The 20,260-nt window shown below is 48.6% G+C and overlaps 2 protein-coding genes across 3 annotated transcripts in view; one reads left to right on the forward strand and one right to left on the reverse strand.

Moving 5' to 3' along the window:
• CE3H16orf54 (chromosome E3 C16orf54 homolog) overlaps window positions 1–5,245 on the reverse strand; it is a 55,990-nt gene extending 50,745 nt beyond the window's left edge. Inside the window, exon 1 of one of the 2 annotated variants that reach the window (XM_086692412.1) lies at window positions 5,091–5,245. The gene's annotated coding sequence lies outside the window, so the exon portion shown is untranslated. The remainder of the gene's footprint in view (window positions 1–5,090) is intronic. The other variant, XM_086692413.1, reaches the window with a different exon arrangement.
• Window positions 5,246–5,401: 156 nt separating this feature from the next.
• On the forward strand, window positions 5,402–19,811 carry KIF22 (kinesin family member 22). Its single transcript, XM_086692421.1, has 14 exons — window positions 5,402–5,497; window positions 11,581–11,776; window positions 13,316–13,443; window positions 13,534–13,688; window positions 13,927–14,136; window positions 14,217–14,447; window positions 14,785–14,938; window positions 15,064–15,199; window positions 16,974–17,142; window positions 17,662–17,830; window positions 18,201–18,268; window positions 19,217–19,429; window positions 19,535–19,594; window positions 19,679–19,811. Exons 1-14 carry the CDS (start codon window positions 5,440–5,442, stop codon window positions 19,724–19,726), a joined length of 1,995 nt encoding a protein of 664 aa, XP_086548547.1. The 5' UTR covers window positions 5,402–5,439; the 3' UTR covers window positions 19,727–19,811.
• The last annotated feature ends 449 nt before the right edge of the window (window positions 19,812–20,260 follow it).

Below are 20,260 nucleotides of genomic sequence, written 5' to 3' on the forward strand. Positions count from 1 at the left end.
GCTTCCCGGTTTGGACCATCATGGACCCCCCAGTGGCTGGTACTGAGTCCTCAAGCTCCCACTGCAGAGTGGAGCAATGAAAGAGCCATTTTAAGGAAACGCAGGGCCAGGCCTCTTGAGCAGTCCCAAGAATAGAGAAGCCCCAATATGCACAAGCTGATGCAGTCACCCAGGAGACAGCTAAGGTCAAATCCCTAAACAATCACCACCCACAAAACAACCCAACTATCCAAGAAAGAGAAGACTCACCTTGGACTACAGTTCGTGGGTTTCAAGAAAGTTTTGAGCCCAATAAATTCAAGTCCAGCCAATGACACGATGTGATCCTTGGCGCTGTCACGTGTAACGTGATGGGGAAGGAGAGCAAATATAGATCAATTACTAACACAGCACATATGAGAGAACGTTTAAGGATCACTTCTGGTAGGAAGTCTATATTAGCAGTCATACATGTTTTGGGGTGTGGTTATTTCAAGCAAAATAGTACAGAGAGACGAAAAACGGAAGAGGGACTTACATTTATTTTGCATCCATTGTGACTTCAGGCACTCTGCAAAAAGTACTTCATTTATTTATGACAACAATCCTATCGGAAGGTAGTAAGCATGGTCTCATTTTTCAGATGAAGTCACCAAGACAGAAATCAGTTACGTCTGTAGGTGGCTTAAGAGTTACAACAGCAGATGTCCAAGGCCTGTTGTGTCTCCTCCCCCTCCAGCCTTAACCCCCTGCTTATTCCCCAGTAGGTGATAACCAAGCAAACCCAAACAAAAGCATGTTTGGTTTTTTCTCTGCTTCGGTTTGCCATTAAAGGAAACTCACCCAGAAACCCTCCAAATCTTGGTGGAGCAAATGAAAGTGAGATTTCTTGGAGTCAGTACAAAGTAGAGCTCTGGAAAATTACATGGTTTCATTCAGTCATATTACAAATATTCATTAGGTGCCTATGTGTCAGGCACTCTGCTAAATGCTGTTACTTGTCCAAAGTCACGAACATAACATAGAGCAGAGTTAGGATCGAACCCAGGTCTTTCTGACATTGAAATGTGGGCATTTTCCGCATGTCTGATTTTCAAACGTCTTAGAAACAAAGTCTTGGACAAGATTTTCCAGTCTGAAGATCCTACAGTTAGAAAACCACGCCATGATGGGGCGTCTGGGTGGTTCAGTTGGTTGAGCTTCCGACTTGGGCTCAGGTCATGATCTCACGGATCGTGAGTTCAGGACCCGAGTTGGGCTCTGCGCTGACAGCTCAGAGCCTGGAGCCTGCTTCAGATTCTGTTTCTCCCTCTCTCTCTGCTCCTACCCATCTCGTGCTCTGTCTCTGTCTCTGCCTCTGTCTCTCTCAAAAATAAATTAACATAAAAAAAAGAAAGAAAACCATGCCATGCTTCTGCACATGAGTTCTGACAAATATATATGCCTGTGGAACCCAAACTCCTCCATCAAGATACCATCATCAAGATGTCACCATCACCGCCCAAAATATTCCTTCTGGGCCTTTCCCAGTCACTTCTTGCCCTCAACTCCCAAAAGGCAACCACCCTTCTGACTTTTTCACCACAGCCTAGTTTAGCCTGTTCTGCATTCAAACTGTTGTTATATATTAGACAGCATGAAGCACTTGGAAAACCTCACTGTATGCCCCTGAGAGAATGAGTGAAAAGGCAAATAACATCTTTAGTATCATGAAAATTGCTTTAACTCTGTAGAGGCCAGGGGTCCCCAGACTACATTTTGAGAATCCTTGCTCTAGGGACTACAAGATCTTATTTATTTATTTATTTATTTATTTATTTATTTATTATTTATTTATTTATTATTTATTTATTTATTTATTTATTAGCATGCGTGTGCTCTAGGGAGAGGGGCAGAGGGACAGACAGAACCTTAAGCAGGCTCCATGCTCAGCGCCTAGCCTGAAGCAGGGCTTGCTCCCACGAACCTGGGATCATGAGCTGGGCTGAACTCAAGAGTCTGAGCAGCCAGGCGCCCCATGCTGTAAATGTGAATGTGCCACTCCGTTTTGTCTTCTCGAGGCGTCCTCTGCAGTGAGCAGGTCACGCTTGCCCATGCACAGCAGCCCTTCAGAGCCCACCTCCGTGCCTTCAGTAAAGGACCTGCGGTTCCTTTTAGGAACCTCCCCCCCACTCCCCCCAACCCCCATAGCTCTTATACACAGTCTATGACGTGAAGGAAAAGGATGTCCACCTGGCAGACTGGCAAGGCTTCCTGGCCACCCGTGTGCTCTGTTATCTCTCCCAGGAGTCCTTCCCCACCTGGCCCCCCAGATCTGGTCTTTTCCAGCACCAATTCCCTTCTTCATCACTGCTGCTGTGTCTCTCACCCCAGATGATCCTCATTTATATCTTCCCAGGCTTAAAGGACAGAACTGTCTTCCTCGCTAACTAGTCTCCTTCCTGTTGTTATGGCGTAAACTCATGACTTTCCTCTGTTCTGCTTTGCTTCCCAAGGGTCTCATCTGGAAATTAAAAAAAAAAAAAAAAAAAAAAAAAAATCCACTGCTTCTTTCTCTTCACCTGTCAGGTATTTCAGAACCTAATTTCCACCAGGCAAATGCACATCCTTAAAACCCTAGGAGGCAGATTCAACCATTAATCCCTTTTACCACCTCAGGAAATGGAGGCACAGAGAGGCTAAACCCCTACCCTGGGTGGTCTGATACAAAGCCCTGTCCCTAAGCTATTTATTCAACCTAGGAAGTCCTGACTCCCTGACCTATGCTCTTTCCACTACTTCCAGCAGGTATCTTACCAAATTTCTGGGGACTGGCAACAAATGTGAAAACCTGAAGAGCCTTTTCTGAAGTGTGGGGGGAGACCAAACTGCCAATGGTGTAAGTCCATAGTTTCCCAAGGGTAGTCTAGGAGATTCTGAAAGTGTCTCGGCCGAGGTGGGGGGGGGGGGGGGGGAGGGAGTGTCCACAAGGCCAAAACCATTTTCATAATAAAACTAAGATGCCATTTGACTTTTCTCCTTGCATCCTTACAGTTCTCAAGAAGCTATATGATGTACTGATATCACAACATACGGAATGCAGAAGCAGGTATGAGAATACAGCTATTTTCTCTTAAGCCAGACATATTTGTAAACAACAACAACAACAAAAACAAAAACGTAAAACAATGCCACTCTTCTCACTATTGTTTTGCTTTGGAAAAAATTTCCAAATTTATTTTTGGGGCGCACTTGGGTGGCTCAGTTGGTTAAGCATCCGACTCTCGGTTTCGGCTCAGGTCATGATCTCATAGTTCATGAGTTCAAGCCCTGTGAGTAGAGCCTGCTTAGGACTCTCTCTCTGCTCCTCCCCACTCACTCACTCTCAAAATAAATAAACTTTAAATGGTAAATCTTATGGACATTTAAAAACTATCTTTAAAAGTAAAATGTTATTTATATTCTGTGTAATAGGTTTGTTATTGTAATTTTGGGGGAAGATTTTTAAATGGAGGTACAATTCACTTATCATTTTTAAGTGTATACTTCAGTGCTTTTTAGTATATTCATCATGCTGTACAACTATCACACTAATTCTAGAACATTTCTATCACCCAGAAAGAAACTCTATACCTAACTAATAGCAATAATCTTAATTCACCAACACTTCACCAACTTCTGATCTACTCTGTCTCTATGGATTTGTTACTGCAATTTTTAAGTGCATTAATAAACATTTAAAATTTGTTTTCTTTTTTGTAAAGTTTATTTATTTTGAGAGAGAGAGCAAGAGGGGTAAGGGCAGAGAGAGAGAGAGAGAGAGAGAGGTGGGAGGGGAGTGAGAGAATCCCAAGCAGGCTCCACACTGTTAGCACCCATTCCGGGCTCAAACTCACTAACCCTGAGATCGTGAGGTGAGCTGAAACCAAGAGTTGGGAGTTTAACCACCAGAGCAGAGCCACCCAGGCACCCGTTTTAATTTCTAATACAATAAGTATGAAGACACAACCCATATAAACAAAAGATCTCTTGGGCCTCAATTTTTTAAAACATTTTTAAATTATTTTAAAATTATTTTTATGTTTATTCATGTTTGAAAGACAGAGACAGAGCACAAGCAGGGGTGGGGCGGAGAGAGAGGGGAACACAAAATCTGAAGCAGGCTCCAGGCTCTGAGCTGTCACTACAGAGCCCGATGTGGGGCTGGAATTCAGGAACCGTGAGATCGTGACCTGAGCGGAAGTCAGACGCTCAACCGACTGAGCCACCCAGGCGTCCCTTAAATTAACTTTTAAGTAATCGCTACACCCACCCTGGGGCTGTTATTTACAACTCCAAGATCAAGAGTCGCAGGCTCTACCTACCTACAGAGCCAGCCAGGTGTCCCTGAGGCCTCATTTTTTTTTAACAATGTAAAGGATTCCAATGCCAAAAAATTTGAGAACCGCTGGTCTAACACTTGTTTTGTTTAATAGTCTAGACATGTCTAACCCAGGGCTCTATCAGGAGCTCAAAGATGGGACATTCATCCCTGGTTAAGCTTCCATTCATTCCTGGTTAAGGACTTCACAGATGGCTGAACGCCTAGGACACTGGGACCGTGGATGAAGCTGACTAAGTAACAGACTGAACATGCCTTTAAGGCTCACTCCGATATATTGAGTTACAAAGCAAGGAACATCCGAGACCAGCCCCCTTCCGCTCAGATTTGACATAAGAGGAGACATGTCACCTGATATCTGCATGGTGATGTGGGCTTAGCAAGAGGGGGAGTATAACGCGACTGTCTACAAACCAGACAGCGCAGGCCAGACCTACAGAAGTGACCAGACGGTAAAGTACCGTGGACTGGCACTGAGTTCCAGTCCGAGAACCCACAAACCCACGAACCCACGGAACGCGAAACAAGCTGAAGCAAGAAACTGCTGAAAGTGACACTCGCTTTGAATAACCCGTTTCCACGCACGTCTCCCTTTTTCATATAATCACCTCTTCTGCCACTAAAACAGCTAAAATTGTATTCAATTCAGAGAAATCTGGGAGTAAATCGATTAAGTGCCTTCGATCACTGCTTGATTAGTACCAAAATTCGTGGTTGAGGGGGAAACACGAGGCGAAAAGTCTGGACTTACGCAAATCTACGACTCGAAATCCGAAAGTCAGAAGGTACAGAGAGTCCAGTGCCCAGCGGCGCTCAGCAGCTCCTCCGACCGCCACCGCCGCCCAAGCCTCGGGCGCCAGAGTTCAAGCCACGACGCGCGCCGGGGTGTCCACGGCTGGGTGGCCATCCTGCGCGCATGCGTCCTCCGCCAGGGGAAACTTTTTCTTGCAGGACCCTGAGGCGAGCCCTAGAGGGCGGGATGGTTGCGAACCGCCGGCAGGGGCTTCCGGTAGCGAGTAGCCATGATTGGTGGAGGCCAGGACGGGGGGCGGGGCACCGGGAAATTCGAATGGGAGAGGCGGGCCAACGGAGGGAGCGGAATGGACGCGGGGGGTACCGCGCAGCTGAGGCGACGCGAGATGGCGGCGGCGATCTCAGGTACGCGAGCCCGGCCTGGGCAGGACGCCGAAGTCTGGAACCTGGTGGAGTAATGTGCCGGAGCCTGGTCCGGGTTCTGCGGGTTGTCGGGGAGAGGCCGAAATGGCGCGGGGGCGGGGAGGGGAGGGGAAGGTGGGAGTCTCGAGCTGGTCAGCGCACCTCGCTCTTCCCTTCTCACTTGTTTCCAGCCCTCCGTGCGGGTCAATTGACCGTGTTAAAACACCCAGTTCCGATATAGAGCTTTGTTTGAGCCTAGCGCACTTTTCCTCTGTGAGCTTCCAGTTTCTTTGTAGAATGGGGACAGTTACCCCATCTCGGGAGATTATGTGAGTAAGCGAGCGAAGAGTGGCTGACACTGACCGTAGGGACCAGACGAAAGAAGCTGGATGCGCATTTTGCGAGGGGAGGGTTCTGTGTATGACGTGCTGTTTGGGTGAGCGGAGATCCCTGGGAGACGCTGGAGGGCAGGCCGAGGCACAGCAGCTGGGTGTGAGTTGACAGCATAAGATGTGCCCAGATCACAAATAGGGGGAATAAGGGACTGTTTCCTTTCGCTCTAGCCGTGGAAGTCAGTGCTATTTTAGGGTTGGAAAGGCTGTTGGGACATTACGAATCTTGTATGTTGTGAGTGTTTGTTTACAGATGTCTCTGCTCTCTTCTTGTCCACTGAATTCTGGTCATTGATTATGATAGATGCCATAGTAATTGATTTGAGTCCCCTGCTGTTGGTCAGGCCCCATGGAGAAACAAAGCTCTCTAGCAGAATGTCAAACACATGTTGAGCCCTTGCTAGGTGCCAGGCACAGTTGTAAGCACTTTGCGGTGATGAATCGTTTAATTGCTACACAATGCGATAAGGTGGTTGGTTGTTATTGTCCCTGTTTTACAGATGAGGAAACTGAAGCATAGATGGGTTAAATAGCTTGCTCAAAGTTAACACAACTAGTGAATATTGGGGTCTGAATTCTCAGGCAGTCCTACTCTAGGGCCTCTGCTCTTAACCATTATGCCCAAGCACATGATACTCCTGCTTTCGGAGCACGGCCTCCCTCCCCTCACTTTTCCGCCACCCACTGTGCCTGGTACATAGTAGATACGGTTAAAATGCTTGGATGAATATTGACCCTTCTCCCAGACAAGTTTATAATCTGTTTCAGTGGATAATCGTATAAATATATGCTATCATGAAAAGCAATGAGAGATATGTATAAACTGCGATAGAGAGTGTAAAATCTGAAGTAAGTAAACCCTTGGATATTCTGGGAGGACCTAATTAACAGAAGTGATATTTGAAGTGGGTTTCAAGGGTCGGATAGGAGTTTATCAGGCCTCAGCTGGATGAAAAGACCACCGAGTGATTTATTTATGATGTATAAAGAGGCCAATGATGCTGTCTTTGGCTCAATTTCCTCATCAATAAAAGAGGAGTTAAACCAAATGAAGTTGGGGAATTGTGAGAGGGAGGAAATTAGAAGAAGTAAGTGCTAGCCTTGCCCAACCCTTAAAGTTGCTTTTATGACGAAAGGGATAGACTCTTGTACTATAAGCACTTGTATACATGTGCCTCTCCTTTCCTTCTCCCTTGGGCTGTGAGCTTTGGGACAGGAATGGCAGGGAGCCATTTTTATGAAGAAAACAAGAAACAAGACAATGCTTTATGTTCATTCACCAAAACTTAATTTGTTCAGCAAATATTCCTTGAGAACTACTCTGTGCCAGGCACTGGGGATATAAAGGTGACCAGAGTAAGACTTGTTGTCACTGAGTTCACAGTCAGATGGAGCACAGAGACACATCTACAGTCACAGTGGGATGTCATGAGTGCTTGGATGGAGGAGCCAGAGAGCCATGGACACAACTTCATGGGAGAGTAATTTTACAAAAGAGGGTTTTTTAGAGGAAGTAAGGTGTATCTACCTCAGTCACATGGCGAGTGGTGGTGAGAAGGAAGATACTTCGGGGAGAGAGGATAGCATGTACAAGGGCACAGAGGTGTGAGAGAACTGGGCATGTTGTAGGAACTGTAGGAAGGTCATTGTGGCTGAGAGCTTATAGTGCAAGGGAGGAAGTGGGAAGAGAGCGACTGGAGGGGAGTGAAACTAGAGGAAGGGAGACCAATGTGGGAGACTGTTGAGATGATGGTTGCCTTTGCGAAGATTGTGCAGTGGGGTAGAGAGAAGTGGACTCCTCTAAAAAGGCAGAATTGACAGATACTGAATAACTGATGTAGAAGGTGAGAAAGAAGCCGGAGTTAGGGAAGACTCCCGTCTTTGGGGTTGGTTCCATTCATTTACACTAGAGAGCATAGGAGGAGGACCAGGTGGCAAGAGAGATGGGGAAGGGTTCAGTTTGGGATAGGTGGGGTTTGAAGTACCTTACGACTTCAAGAGGAGGTGTAAGAGGAGGTGGGGGGGGTGCAGAATGTTACTGGCATGTGTGTTTAGCATAGATGTGCTAAACACCCTGTAGTGCACAGGACAGCCTCACTACAAAGAATTATGTAGCCCAAAATATTAGGGCCAAAGTTGAGTGACCTCAGGCTAGAGAAAGGATAGAAGGAGCCTGGAAAAATATTTAAGATTGGCAGAAACTTAGAAGGAGTAAGCAGAGAGCTGTTCACGTTGGCCCTCTGGCATGGAAACTAGGGGAAAGTGTATTTTTCAAAGGAAGGCAGATCGAGGGTGTCTGATCTTACTGGGAAGTCAAATAGGTTGGGGACCAGGCATGTCCACTGGATTTAGCATTAGGGAGGTTATTAGTGACCCTGCTGAATGGTGAGGGCTGAAGTGAATTGCTACCTGGAGGAGTGGGTAACAAGAGTAAATAAGTAAAAGAGTGTAATAATAACAATAATATTTACTGAGCCCCTGATGCCACCCACTGTGCCAAACATTGTATGTACCTTCTTTTTTTGGCTTCTCACAATCTTATGATACTGTTATTTTATAAAGAGAAACTGAGGCTTGCAACAGTGAAGAAGGCTTCCCAAGCTCACACAGCTACTGGGTGGGTGGAACTTGTCTCTGACTCCCAGGCCCATGGGGATACAAAGATGAGCTGAGAAGGTCTGGGGACTCATACAATGAACTTCAGAGTTAGACCTTCATTTGAAGCTCTGTCACTAGGTAGCTGTTGACCACAGGCAAGTTAGCCAACCTCTCTATACTGAGGTTTCCACATTTGGAAAATGAAAGATGAATATAAAATAAAACACCAAGGCTTTTACCAATGTACCAAATGCCATTCTGAGCACTTTGACATGAATTACCTCATTTATTCCCTTAACAACCCAGCGAGTACATATTTATTCCCATTTTACAATTGTGGAAACTGAGGCACAGGAATAGACCATTATGTACCCGTTTCCTTGTAAGTGGCAGAGCTGGGCTTTGAACCCAGGCCATCTTACCTTGAATAACGAACCTACTTATTGTGTGCTGGTTACTGTGTTGGTATTTTACGTTACTTCTTTTACACTTGATCTTAGCCAAAAGGCCGAGAAGCGATTACGTTACTTCTTTTAATTCTCATTAAGCCTCTCCGAGGCCCACCCCACCCCATTGTATAAACAAAGAAAACCAGAGCACCTGGATGTTAAGTCACTTGCCCAAGGTCACAAGCTAACAAGTGTTAGAGCTGGAATTGAAATTCAGCTCTGTCTGACCCAAGTACATCACCACAGACTTCCCCTTCCCCTTAAACTTCCTTAAATGTGTCTGTATCTGCCAACTTTCTCTGTTCTCCCCCAAACCCTGGGAAAGATAGGCAAGGAGAAGCCCCTGCACACATTTCTGACAAGTCAGTGAACCTCTCTGCACCTTAGTGTTCTCACCTACATGGGTGCATCTGCAGGTTTCTCTTGACTTGTTACGGACTTTCAGGACTCCTGAGGATTGAGTGAAAACTAGATGCCCATGTGCCTTGTAAACCATGGAATGAGAAGGGGTATTACTGGCTTCGTTTGTCAGATAACGGAGCAGAAGCCCAGGTTTTGTAGGCCATCCGCTTATGGGCATGCCTTATGTGTAAGATTCTCAGCAAGGGTAGTCTGCCCACCTTTTCATCTCGCTGTTCCTGTGTTGGTCACACATACCAGCCTCTTGCCTTCTCTGAGGCCTATGGCCCCGACAACCAGCTGTTACCACTAGAAAAAGGGAGAGAGTCAGAGATGCCAAGAACTTTCCCAATAGGCAATATGGCATCCTCACTGAAAGCAGATTTTTAGAGGCAAAGAGATCCAGGTTAGAATTCTGCTGTTAGCTGTGAGGTACTGTGTGGTATCCTCCACCATAAAATAGAGAAATGCCCTCCTCATGAGCTATTTTTTAGCTCATTCAGTCCTCATGAAGATAAGAAGGCTATTTGTTGTTGTTAAATTTTTATTTTTTTAAAGTAGTCTCTATACCCACTGTGGGGTGCGAACTCACCACCCCAGGATCAAGAGTCTCATGCTCTACTGACTGAGCTAGCCAGGCACCCCAAACAGGCTTTTTTTTTTTTTTTTTTTTTTTTTTTTTTTTAAGTAAGCTTCCCACCTAGTGCAAAGCCCAACATGGGGCTTGAGCTTATGACCCTAAGATCAGGGCCTGAGCTGAGATCAAGAGTCAGATGACGACGAGCCACCCAGGCGCCCCCCTCAAAACAGGCTTTTTTAAAAAAGTTTTACCTTGTGTTTTCTGATAAAAATATTTATAATCTCTCTTTTTTTTTAATGACTTAAATTTAATTATTGGAAGCAAACTAAACAGAAAGCTTACAACAGAGGAGGATTGCATGTTAATGCCTTTTGCAGACTGAGCTGGGGCAGAAAGGGACTGGGCTGCCTTCCAACCTCATCCCTTCCAAACAAAGGTGTCCATCCACAGCGTTACTTATTTTTTTAATGCAAACATTAGAGCATCACAGAACTGGGTAACAAAAGAAACCCACATAAGCTCCATCAAGAGAAAACCATCAGTTTTGTGTATGTAACACACATGTACAGGTAAGTGTGTGTTGTAAACCTCAGGTGAGAAATAGAAGCACAGAAGAGTCAGGCAGTTCATTGACTGGTTTTGGGAGGGGCAAATGTCAACTCTTTTAATCCTTACAAGATGCTGGTCTACAACACCTTGGCAATCCAAAGCATGTCCTACCAGCAGCATCCACACCATCTGGCAGTTTGTTACAAATGCAGAATCTCAGGCATCATTCCAGGGACGGAAGTGAATCGGCATTTTAACAAGAGCTTCCAGGTTACTTGTGTAAACATGGCAATCTACTCCCCACTGGACTTATTTGTAGAGCAAGGAAAGAACTGGGCCAAGTTGGGGACACCCACAGTACAGCCAGGGTGGAAAGAGCTTCCCCGAAATGAGCTGTGGCTCCTGGCCCTCCCATGGTGTCCCCATGACCTTAGCCTCCAGTCCATTTCCCTGCCCCTCTGTCAAGGTTATGTGGGTCTCTAGTCTACTTAAGATGCTAGGGTTTTGTTTTGTTTTCAGGCTGTGCTTACTCTTTCGAGGAGCAAAAAGACAAAATGTAGGCTATGAAACAAGGTGCGACAGCCACAAGGCCCCAGGTGTAAAATACCGACGTGCTCAGGAGAGCTGCTGCACCTCCATAAGCCTCTTTGTTGGTAAAATGGCACTAAGAGGGGACACCATGGGACACCATGAAGATTAAAGTGTACCTGACATGTAGCCAGTGCTTACTATTAATGTTTGCTAAGTACATGATATGGTTTGCAACCCCTGATCTGTATGTAGGTAATCTCTGTCCTCCAACCCCCACCGTACTCCTCCTGAGACCATGTATCTGATTCATCTTTGTCTTCCATCCTGCCCTTCTCTGCTCATTCTCACTAACAGAACACAGAGTCCCGCCTCACCAGTTCTCCAGGGGGCCATGCTTTCACACCATCATGCTTTTGCATATGCCATTCCTTCTGCCTGGAATGCTGGGCAAGCTGCTATTCATCCGTCAGAGCTCAGCTCTATCAAGTAGCTCTTCCTGTAAGACTCCTACCTCTCTGCAAAGCTGGTCCTGCAACTTCTGTGCTACCACCGTATTTCATGCCTAAAAACTTCCCTTCTCTCCTCTAGGAGCTGGTCGCTGTCGGCTAAGCAAGGTAGGGGCTGGCCGGCGCCCACCTCCAGCTCGGGTAAGGGTGGCCGTGAGGCTGCGACCATTTGTGGATGGGACAGCTGCAGCAGGTGAGCCCCCTTGTGTGCGGGGCCTGGACAGCTGTTCACTAGAGATTGCCAACTGGAGGAACCACCAGGAGACTCTCAAATACCAGTAAGGTTCAGGCCACTCTTCCCTCCTGTCCCTCTCCTCTCTCCTAGCTCACGTTATCACTTGCCCAGACAGTTTCTCAGACGTGCCTTTTTAGAATCTCCACCTTTCATAGCACAACTTTGTTCCCCACACCTTCTTTCGGGCTTTCAGAAATGTTCATAGGTGCCCACTTGTGACCAGTGTTCTGTAGGATACTTGGGGAAAGACTGGCAGCTGAACCAGATTTATATTACTATTCACAGTCTCATGGGGGAAATAGGCACAAAGTGGGGAAGGAGTAGCAAGGGTGACCAGGGGAGCCCCAGCTAGGATCGGGGAGGTGTGGGAAGGGTGGGAGGAACATAGACCAGCCAGCCAGCCAGCCCAGGCTGCAGCTGGGTGTGACAGAAGCCATCCGGATTTGGGGACAGAACTCACAAGGGCAGCTACCTTAAAACCCCACTGGAGGTGGAAAGTTGAGACTTTTCGGCCTGTCGTTCTAGGCTAGGGGGTGGCAAACTACGGCCTGCAGGTCAGATCTGACCAGGAGTCTTTTTTGGTAATAAAAGCTTTATTGGAACAGAACGACACGTGTTCATTTGCATACGGTGCACGGCTGCTTTCTGACTATAATGACAGATGTGAATAGCTGCAAAAGGAATCCTATGGCTCACCAAGCCTAAAATATTTATTAGCTGGCTCTTTACAGAAAAAGTTTGACAACCTCATTCTAGGCCCTTGGCAATTGGACTTGTTTCTTACCAGCCTCATTCCCCCCAACACAGGCTACACTCCACTTAAAATACTAATCTCTGCTGTGGCCTCAGCCACGGCTTCTCTACCGGAGTATAGAGAGTAGACTGCAGGTGAGTGGAGTCTCTCCTAGTCAGAAGCAGCATCCTCTGCGCCATCGTGGTGTACCAATACTGCTTCCTATATACACTGTGTTGGGGGAAAGATCAGGAAGCCCTGCTCTTTCACACCATGCCTTCTCTGTGCTATTTTTTTTTAAGTTTTGTTAATGTTTATTTATTTTGACAGAGAAAACGCGAGCGGGGAAGGGGCAGAGAGAGGAGAGAGAATCCCAAGCAGGCTCCCTTGCTGTCTGTGAGATCTCACGAACAGTGAAGATCATGACCTAAACCAAAATCAAGAGTTGGACACTTGACTGACTGAGCCACCCAGGCACCCCTGTGTGCTCTTTTTGATACGTGGAATATCTTTCTCCTCTCTGTCTCTGGCAAAATCCTTTTTGCTCAAGCAGACTCACTTATTCTTTCTAGTGTGTCCTCCTCTTCGTTTCCTGAATCACAACAAAGGATGGGTATCTTTCTATCCCACCAGACTACAAAACTCCCAAGATCAGGGCATCAGATTCATCTCTTTATTTCTAACACCAGTACAGAGACAGGAACAGGACAGGTGCTCAGTGGGTGCTTTCTAAGGTCTTTATGCAAGAAAAGGGATAGAGACTCTTTTAAATCCGTGGCTAGTATTACCCTGTAAGTCTGGGTGAGAATGGAACCCTCCACTAATTCCCTCCGTTTTTCCTGCCTGCAGGTTTGATGCCTTCTATGGAGAGAGGAGCTCTCAGCAGGACGTCTATGCGGGATCAGTGCAGCCCATCCTGAGGCACTTGCTGGAAGGGCAGAATGCCAGTGTGCTTGCCTATGGGCCCACAGGGGCAGGTGAGGGAGCCAGATAGGGAATAGCCATGGGTCAGAAAGGGCTTCAGAGTGGGGAGGAAGATCTCACAGCGATCTCCACTCTTTCCCCAGGGAAGACGCACACAATGCTGGGCAGCCCAGAGCAACCTGGAGTGATTCCCCGGGCTCTCATGGACCTCCTACAGCTCACAAGGGAGGAGGGCGGCGAGGGCCGGCCATGGGCTCTCTCTGTCACTATGTCCTACTTAGAGATCTACCAGGAAAAGGTGAGCACCCCCCGCCCCCGGCCCCCACTCTGGTTGTGGGGGGAAGAGACAAAAGTCAGAATAAGATCCAGTTCTTAAGCATGAAGCTCTGCTCTAGCAAGGAGGCAAGACCCGGAAAAACAGGTTGAGGTAGCAGATGGTACAACTCTGACAGCCCAGCAGAGAAAAGGAGACTGGTGCCCAGGAAGTAAGTGGCCTGTGTCTGCAGAACCCGCCCTACCTCTCACTGCTCCGATAGGTATTAGACCTCTTGGACCCTGCATCAGGAGACCTGGTGATCCGAGAAGATTGTCGAGGAAACATCCTGATTCCGGGCCTCACACAGAAGCCCATCACTAGCTTCGCTGATTTTGAGCGGCACTTCCTGCCAGCCAGTAGAAACCGGACTGTAGGAGCCACCCGGCTCAACCAGCGCTCCTCCCGCAGTCATGCTGTGCTCCTGGTTAAGGTGAGGCCCGCCGACAGGGTGAGGACCCGGGAAGCCCCTAGAACCTGAACGAAGTTGGGGGTCCTTGCTCTTAACTCCAGGTGGATCAGCGGGAACGTCTGGCCCCATTCCGCCAGCGGGAGGGTAAACTCTACCTGATTGACTTGGCTGGTTCAGAGGACAACCGGCGTACGGGTAACAAGGGTCTGCGGTTGAAGGAAAGTGGAGCTATCAACTCGTCCCTGTTTGTACTGGGCAAGGTGGTGGATGCGCTGAACCAGGGCCTCCCTCGTGTGCCTTACCGGGACAGCAAGCTCACTCGCCTGTTGCAGGTCAGGCCACCCACCTCAGGGCGAAAAGGGGCTGGAGAAGGAGGTTCTTAGGTGTGCTGGGAGGGTGGGGAACAGCAGTCAAGAAATGAAAACGTTGGGGGATGCCTGGGTGGCTCAGTTGGTTGAGCCTCCAGCTCTTGATCTCACAGTTCCTGGGATCGAGCCCTGCTGACAACAGCAGAACCTGCTTGGGATTCTCTCTCTCCCTCTCTCTCTGCCCCTGCCCTGCTTGCACTCTCTCTCCCTCAAAATAAATAAACATTAAAAAAAAAAACAAAAACAAAAACGGAAATGTGGGGTTTCTGATCTGCCTATCCTGCCCATCCCCATCCCTCAGGATTCTCTGGGTGGCTCAGCCCACAGCATCCTCATTGCCAACATTGCCCCCGAGAGACGTTTCTACCTAGATACAGTCTCTGCACTGAACTTTGCTGCCAGGTCCAAGGAGGTGATCAATCGTCCTTTTACCAACGAGAGTCTGCAGCTTCGTGGTGAGGACTGGGGTTGGCAAGAGTGGAAAAGCCAGATCTGGACAGCTGGGGAGTTTGCTGACTCTGCCAAGCATCAGCATAGAGGCTGACCGCCCCTCCCCCCACCCACCCCACATCTTTCCTAGTCTTGGCACCCATTAAACTGTCTCAGAAAGAACTGGTAGGCCCATCAGAGGCAAAGAGAGCCCGAGGCCCTGAGGAAGAGGAGATTGGGAGTCCTGAGCCCACAGCAGCTCCAGCCTCTGCCTCTCAGAAACTCAGGTGAGCAGAGTGGGAGGGGCCTTGGGTATATTTCCTGTTCTGTTGTGTCTGGGTTGGGTGCAGGGCAGTAGTGGGTTTAGTCTGTGAACTTGTTCCTCATTGAATTCACCCCAAATCCTACTCTACCGAATTCACTGAAGTGCTAAGGTCAATCTCTGTCCTTGGTGCTGCTGCCCGGGGCCTGAAGAAAGCCTCCTCCTTGAGTTCCTAGCCCCTCCCTTTCCATTTTCCAATCCCTTTAGGCAGTCAGCAAAACCTCACATTTGGGGGCAGCTCTTTCTGGTTCAAGAAGTAATCTAGATCAGGTCTTTCAAGTCTAGAGGATAAGTGCAAAGCAAAGAGACAAGGAGGAGATGAAGAGCCATGTGTCCTTGAGACCTCTCAGTCTGTGCGTTAGAGTCCAGCATCTCCAGGACCCTACAAGGAGCCTGTTGCTATCTAACTTTGCTTCTAACCTCAGTCCAGAGTCACTGTGTCCCTCCCTTCTGTGTGTATGGCGAGTCTCCCTAGTTCTGATGGCCCCAGCTCATGGCCCAGTATGCTTGAATCCTTAGGTCACTGCTGTTTAGTGGTCTTGCCTAGCTTTCTGTGTCTGGCCACCTGGCCCCCCCTAATAATTCTAGGGAGCCAGCCACAGTTTTTACTTTGCCCAGTTTCTACCCAAGCCCAAGTACAGTCTCTCTAAACTGTAAGTCTAAAGACTAGTGAATAGGGGTGACCAGAGGAGGTCAAGGATTAGTACATCCTCTGCCCTGGGGAGGCTGCTGTAGTTGAGGATGGATGGCATATAGCAACAGGTGCTTGCTTGCTTAGAACTCCATGTCAGTTTTGTCTCTCTCAAGCTATTTGTCAGCAGAAATGTACACCCCTGCACATGTGAATAGGCAAAGCTTAGAGATGGGGCACATCAGACCTAGTCAGACCTTGACCTCGGGCTCTAAAGGAAAGAAGACTAGAACATCAGTATATGATGGAGGGTAGGTAGTACAGGATGCAGTAAGGAAAGAGGAGCTGCTTCTGTGAGAGCCAGGAAGGAAGAAATGACTTCTGGTATTCACCCATATTTTCTGATCCTGCTCTTCCTAGGCACTTGCACACAAAGAACAGGGCAGTCTCTGTCCTTGAGGAGCTAGTTCACAGTATAGGAAAGAAGATACACAATCAAGCTGGGTTTTACGGGAAAGGTGGTATCAGATTGACTTTTGAATGATAATTGTGAGGGGAAAACTTCCAGGCAGAAGGAACAAATGTTAGGCATTATGCTCAGATTAAGTCAGGACTCAGCTCGAATATGCCTTTCCTACTGCCCATGGGAAGAAGGCTTGGCATTTGAGGTCTGCAGCGGCTTTCAAAGCCCTGCTGAGGATGACTTCCTTTGTAAATCTTTCCCCACATGCTCCTCCAATAAAGGCACACAGCCCTTGCTGTCACCTTATCACAGTCTCTTCTTCCCCATTAGACTGTGAGTGCCTATAGGGCAGGGAGTGTCTTAGAGCCTGAACACCTACAACTCAAGTGTTCATTAAATACTTGTTCTCATCAGATCTCCTAGCATCCCTGAGAGGTTACCTGGGCAAGTAGTGATTGATCCTCACTCACTTAATGAAGACACTGCACCCAGAGAGTCTGAATGACTTGCTCAGGGTTGCCCAGCAACTTAATAGCAGAATCTGGAATCACAGAATACACCAATTTAAGGCATAATGAAGGGAATCCTGCTGTGGAGAGGGCGATAAGAGGAGAGGTGGGTGTGGAGTAACCTTTGTCTGCTCAGCCCCCTACAGAAGCTGAGCAGCATGGACCCAGCTGTGCTGGAGCGCCTCCTCAGCTTGGACCGTCTCTTGGGCTCCCAGGGGAGCCAAGGAACCCATGGGCTGAACACCCCAAGGCGAGAGCGGATAGTGCTCATGAAGACCATGGAAGAGAAGGATTTGGAGATTGAGGTAAGTGTTGGGCAGGTGGGGCTGGGATTCCTATTGGCCTTGAGAAGCAATCTGAGGATCTTCAGATAGGGAAGGACACTGAAAGGCTGGACCAGCATCCGATTTCTACCTAACCGGGAATCCCTGTTCTTCAGCTTCTGCTTGAATGTCCTTAATATGACTGGACTTTGAAAATAATTGATCAACTGTGAGGAGGTGAGGGGGGTGGAAATCCAGGTAAAAGGAACAATAGAAGAGATTGTCATTTTGTAACACCAGCTCAAATTAAGTTAGGACTTTCGAACGGTCTTTCCCTTCAGTGTTTCACAAAGGGGCCCATTCCGCCTCTGAGCATCCCTGATCATTAGAAAGCCCTTAATTACAGTGGCTCCAGTTGTCTCCTGGTAGCTTCTCTCCTTGGTCCTTGCCCTGCCTGCTAGGGCGTCAGAGTCCTGTACTCACTTTCCTAATCCACTGCCATCCAAGCTGCCTGAAAGTCGTTGGTTCTAGGTGACATGTCTCCTTGATCCTTTCCAATAGAGGCTGAAGATGAAGCAAAAAGAACTGGAAGCCAAGGTTTTGGCCCAGGAGGCTGTAGACCCAAAGGATAAAGAAAACTCCTCTCCTGCAGTGCTCCGACCGCTTGCGCGCCGCACAGTCACAGCAGCTAAGCCCCTCAAAAAGGCTGTGGTGATGCCCCTGCAACTGAGTAAGTGTGGCGGTGGGGACCAGGAGGGCCAGATAACACATCTTGGAAAGGGAAGAGGTGTTTGGAGCAGCTTTCATCATGTCATTTGTGTGCTCCCACTATGTTGCAACCCCAGGGAAGGGTGAGGACTGTCTGAAACAGAGCTTGAGTGTTCTGTTCTCAGGCATTTAGTATGTTAACTAACATACAGACTAACAACAGACTACTTTCCAATACAAGAAAGGTCACATGGAAACAACAAAAGAGGAGGTTAATTTGGGATGGAGGGGACCGACCCAAGGAATCAGAAATGGGAGAACCAAGGGGCCACCAGGGAGGGTGAGAAGAAGTAGCCTCTGCCATGATTCTGGTTCACAATTCTTGCCTTCAGTTCAGGAGCAGGCGGCATCCCCAAATGCTGAGATCCATATCTTGAAGAAGAAAGGCCGGAAGAGAAAGGTGAGATTAGCTGGAGGCTTCGGCTACACTTAGAGCGGAAAAGGGTGGGTAGTAAGCTCTAGTGAGAAGAGCACTGGCCATGGAGTCAAAACACGTACCAGCAATTTACAAGTTATTTATCCTCTGAATATGGAGACACCTCATAGGGCATTTAGGATGACATACAGTATGTACCTAGCGGAGAGGGTGTCCAACACCTGTTACTTCCCTTTCTTCTGATGGCTCTCCCCCTCAGTCAGTAGCTACTTGCTAGGTACATTGTGTAGCCTGAGTCCCACTCTCTACCAATTTAAGAGCCCACTTAGGGAAACATGACCTAAGCATTCAAGAAATGAAACAACACCGAAAAAATTACCTAAAAACTGAGATGATATGTTGGGGGCATGGGTATCATTTATCGCGTGCCTTCTGTGTTCCTCCCTAGGAGGGAAAGATGATTTTTGGAGATGAGGCAGATTTAAATTCTTTTTTTTTTTCAACGTTTATTTATTTTTGGGACAGAGAGAGACAGAGCATGAACGGGGGAGGGGCAGAGAGAGAGGGAGACACAGAATCGGAAACAGGCTCCAGGCTCTGAGCCATCAGCCCAGAGCCCCACGCGGGGCTTGAACTCACGGACCGCGAGATCGTGACCTGGCTGAAGTCGGACGCTTAACCGACTGCGCCACCCAGGCGCCCCGAGATGAGGCAGATTTAAGAGCTTACTATGTGCTTTGTCCTCAGCAACAGTCCCCACTCTTTCACAAGTCAGATAAAATGAGAATCAGCCCAGAGAGTGACCAGGGAGGAGGGTTTTTGGACAAACACTTGAAGGAAAGAGAGGCTAGGAAGGGCGGGGAGGTAGCTGCTGTTAGGTTCCTATCCTTGGCAGAGGAGTCTAAAGCAGTTTGCTGCCACAGGCTGAATAGCAAACTCTGTTTCTGTCACTCACCTCCCCCTGCCTCATAGCTGGAGTCCCTGGATGCCTCAGAGCCAGAGGAGAAGGCTGAGGACTGCTGGGAGCTACAGATCAGCCCAGAGCTACTGGCCCATGGGCGCCAAAAAATACTAGATTTGCTGAACGAAGGCTCAGCCCGGGATCTGCGCAGCCTGCAACGCATTGGCCAGAAGAAGGCCCAGCTCATCGTGGGCTGGAGGGAGCTCCACGGCCCCTTCAGCCAGGTAACGGCCCCGCGAGGGTGGCCTGGAATGGGGGGCGGCAGAGGAGAAGCGCGGCAACCCCCCCCCCTCCTCCCCTGCCCCTTCCTATCGCTGCTGTCCTGCCAGGTGGAGGACCTGGAACGCGTGGAGGGCATATCCGGGAAACAGATGGAGTCATTCCTGAAGGTGAGCCCACGGCCTGGCCCCCTCCTCTCCCTGGCCTGTGCCCCGCCCCCAGCTCTAACGCTGCTCTCCCCTCCTGTGTTGCAGGCGAACATCTTGGGTCTCGCCGCGTGTCATCGCTGCGACACCTCCTGACTGCAGGCTCCTTTCCTCACTTGGCCATTTTTTTTTAAATTCTCGTATAACCGCGTGTCGTGTAAATACAGTTTTTACTCTGGTGCTTCAGCCTGATTCTTGGGACTACGGGGGTGGGGCCAAGGGTATAATTGCCCTTGGGATGGGCCACAAGCTCCGCCGCGTAACCTCTTTCGGCGCCATCTTCGGGAAGAGCAAGCAGGAAAGAAGCGGGGCAGGATTGTAAATAAACCGCTGGAATGGGGGAGAGGGGAAGGACGGTGGCCGAAAGGAATCAAAACACTAACGCAAAAGCCCCAGAAGGACGACCGTTAGGCGGGCGCGCGCTTCGTGTTTAGCCCCGCCCCATCCGTACCCCCGGCGCGCGCTCCCCTGTTCTCCCGCTCAGCAACGACAGCGGTTTTATGCGCGTGCGCGCGAAATAACGGCCGCTGGCGGAGGGAGGAGGGGGGTGGAATCTTTGAAGGGGGGGGAAGAGAGAAGCCGCCCCGTCTCCCGCGCGCCCACCACCTGCGCCATCGTCAGCCAATCAGC

Source organism: Puma concolor, chromosome E3, assembly GCF_028749965.1.
Source record: "Puma concolor isolate L17-30 chromosome E3, mPumCon1.1.hap2, whole genome shotgun sequence".
In the NCBI taxonomy this organism is placed as follows: Eukaryota; Metazoa; Chordata; class Mammalia; order Carnivora; family Felidae; genus Puma; species Puma concolor.

Excerpts from the sequence above, each read along its gene's own strand:
- KIF22 (XM_086692421.1), top strand. The coding sequence starts at position 5,440 with ATGGACGCGGGGGGTACCGCGCAGCTGAGGCGACGCGAGATGGCGGCG. Across the intron at positions 5,498-11,580 it reads GATGGCGGCGGCGATCTCAG|GAGCTGGTCGCTGTCGGCTA; the intron begins GTACGCGAGCCC and ends TCTCTCCTCTAG. Across the intron at positions 17,831-18,200 it reads GGTGATGCCCCTGCAACTGA|TTCAGGAGCAGGCGGCATCC; the intron begins GTAAGTGTGGCG and ends TCTTGCCTTCAG.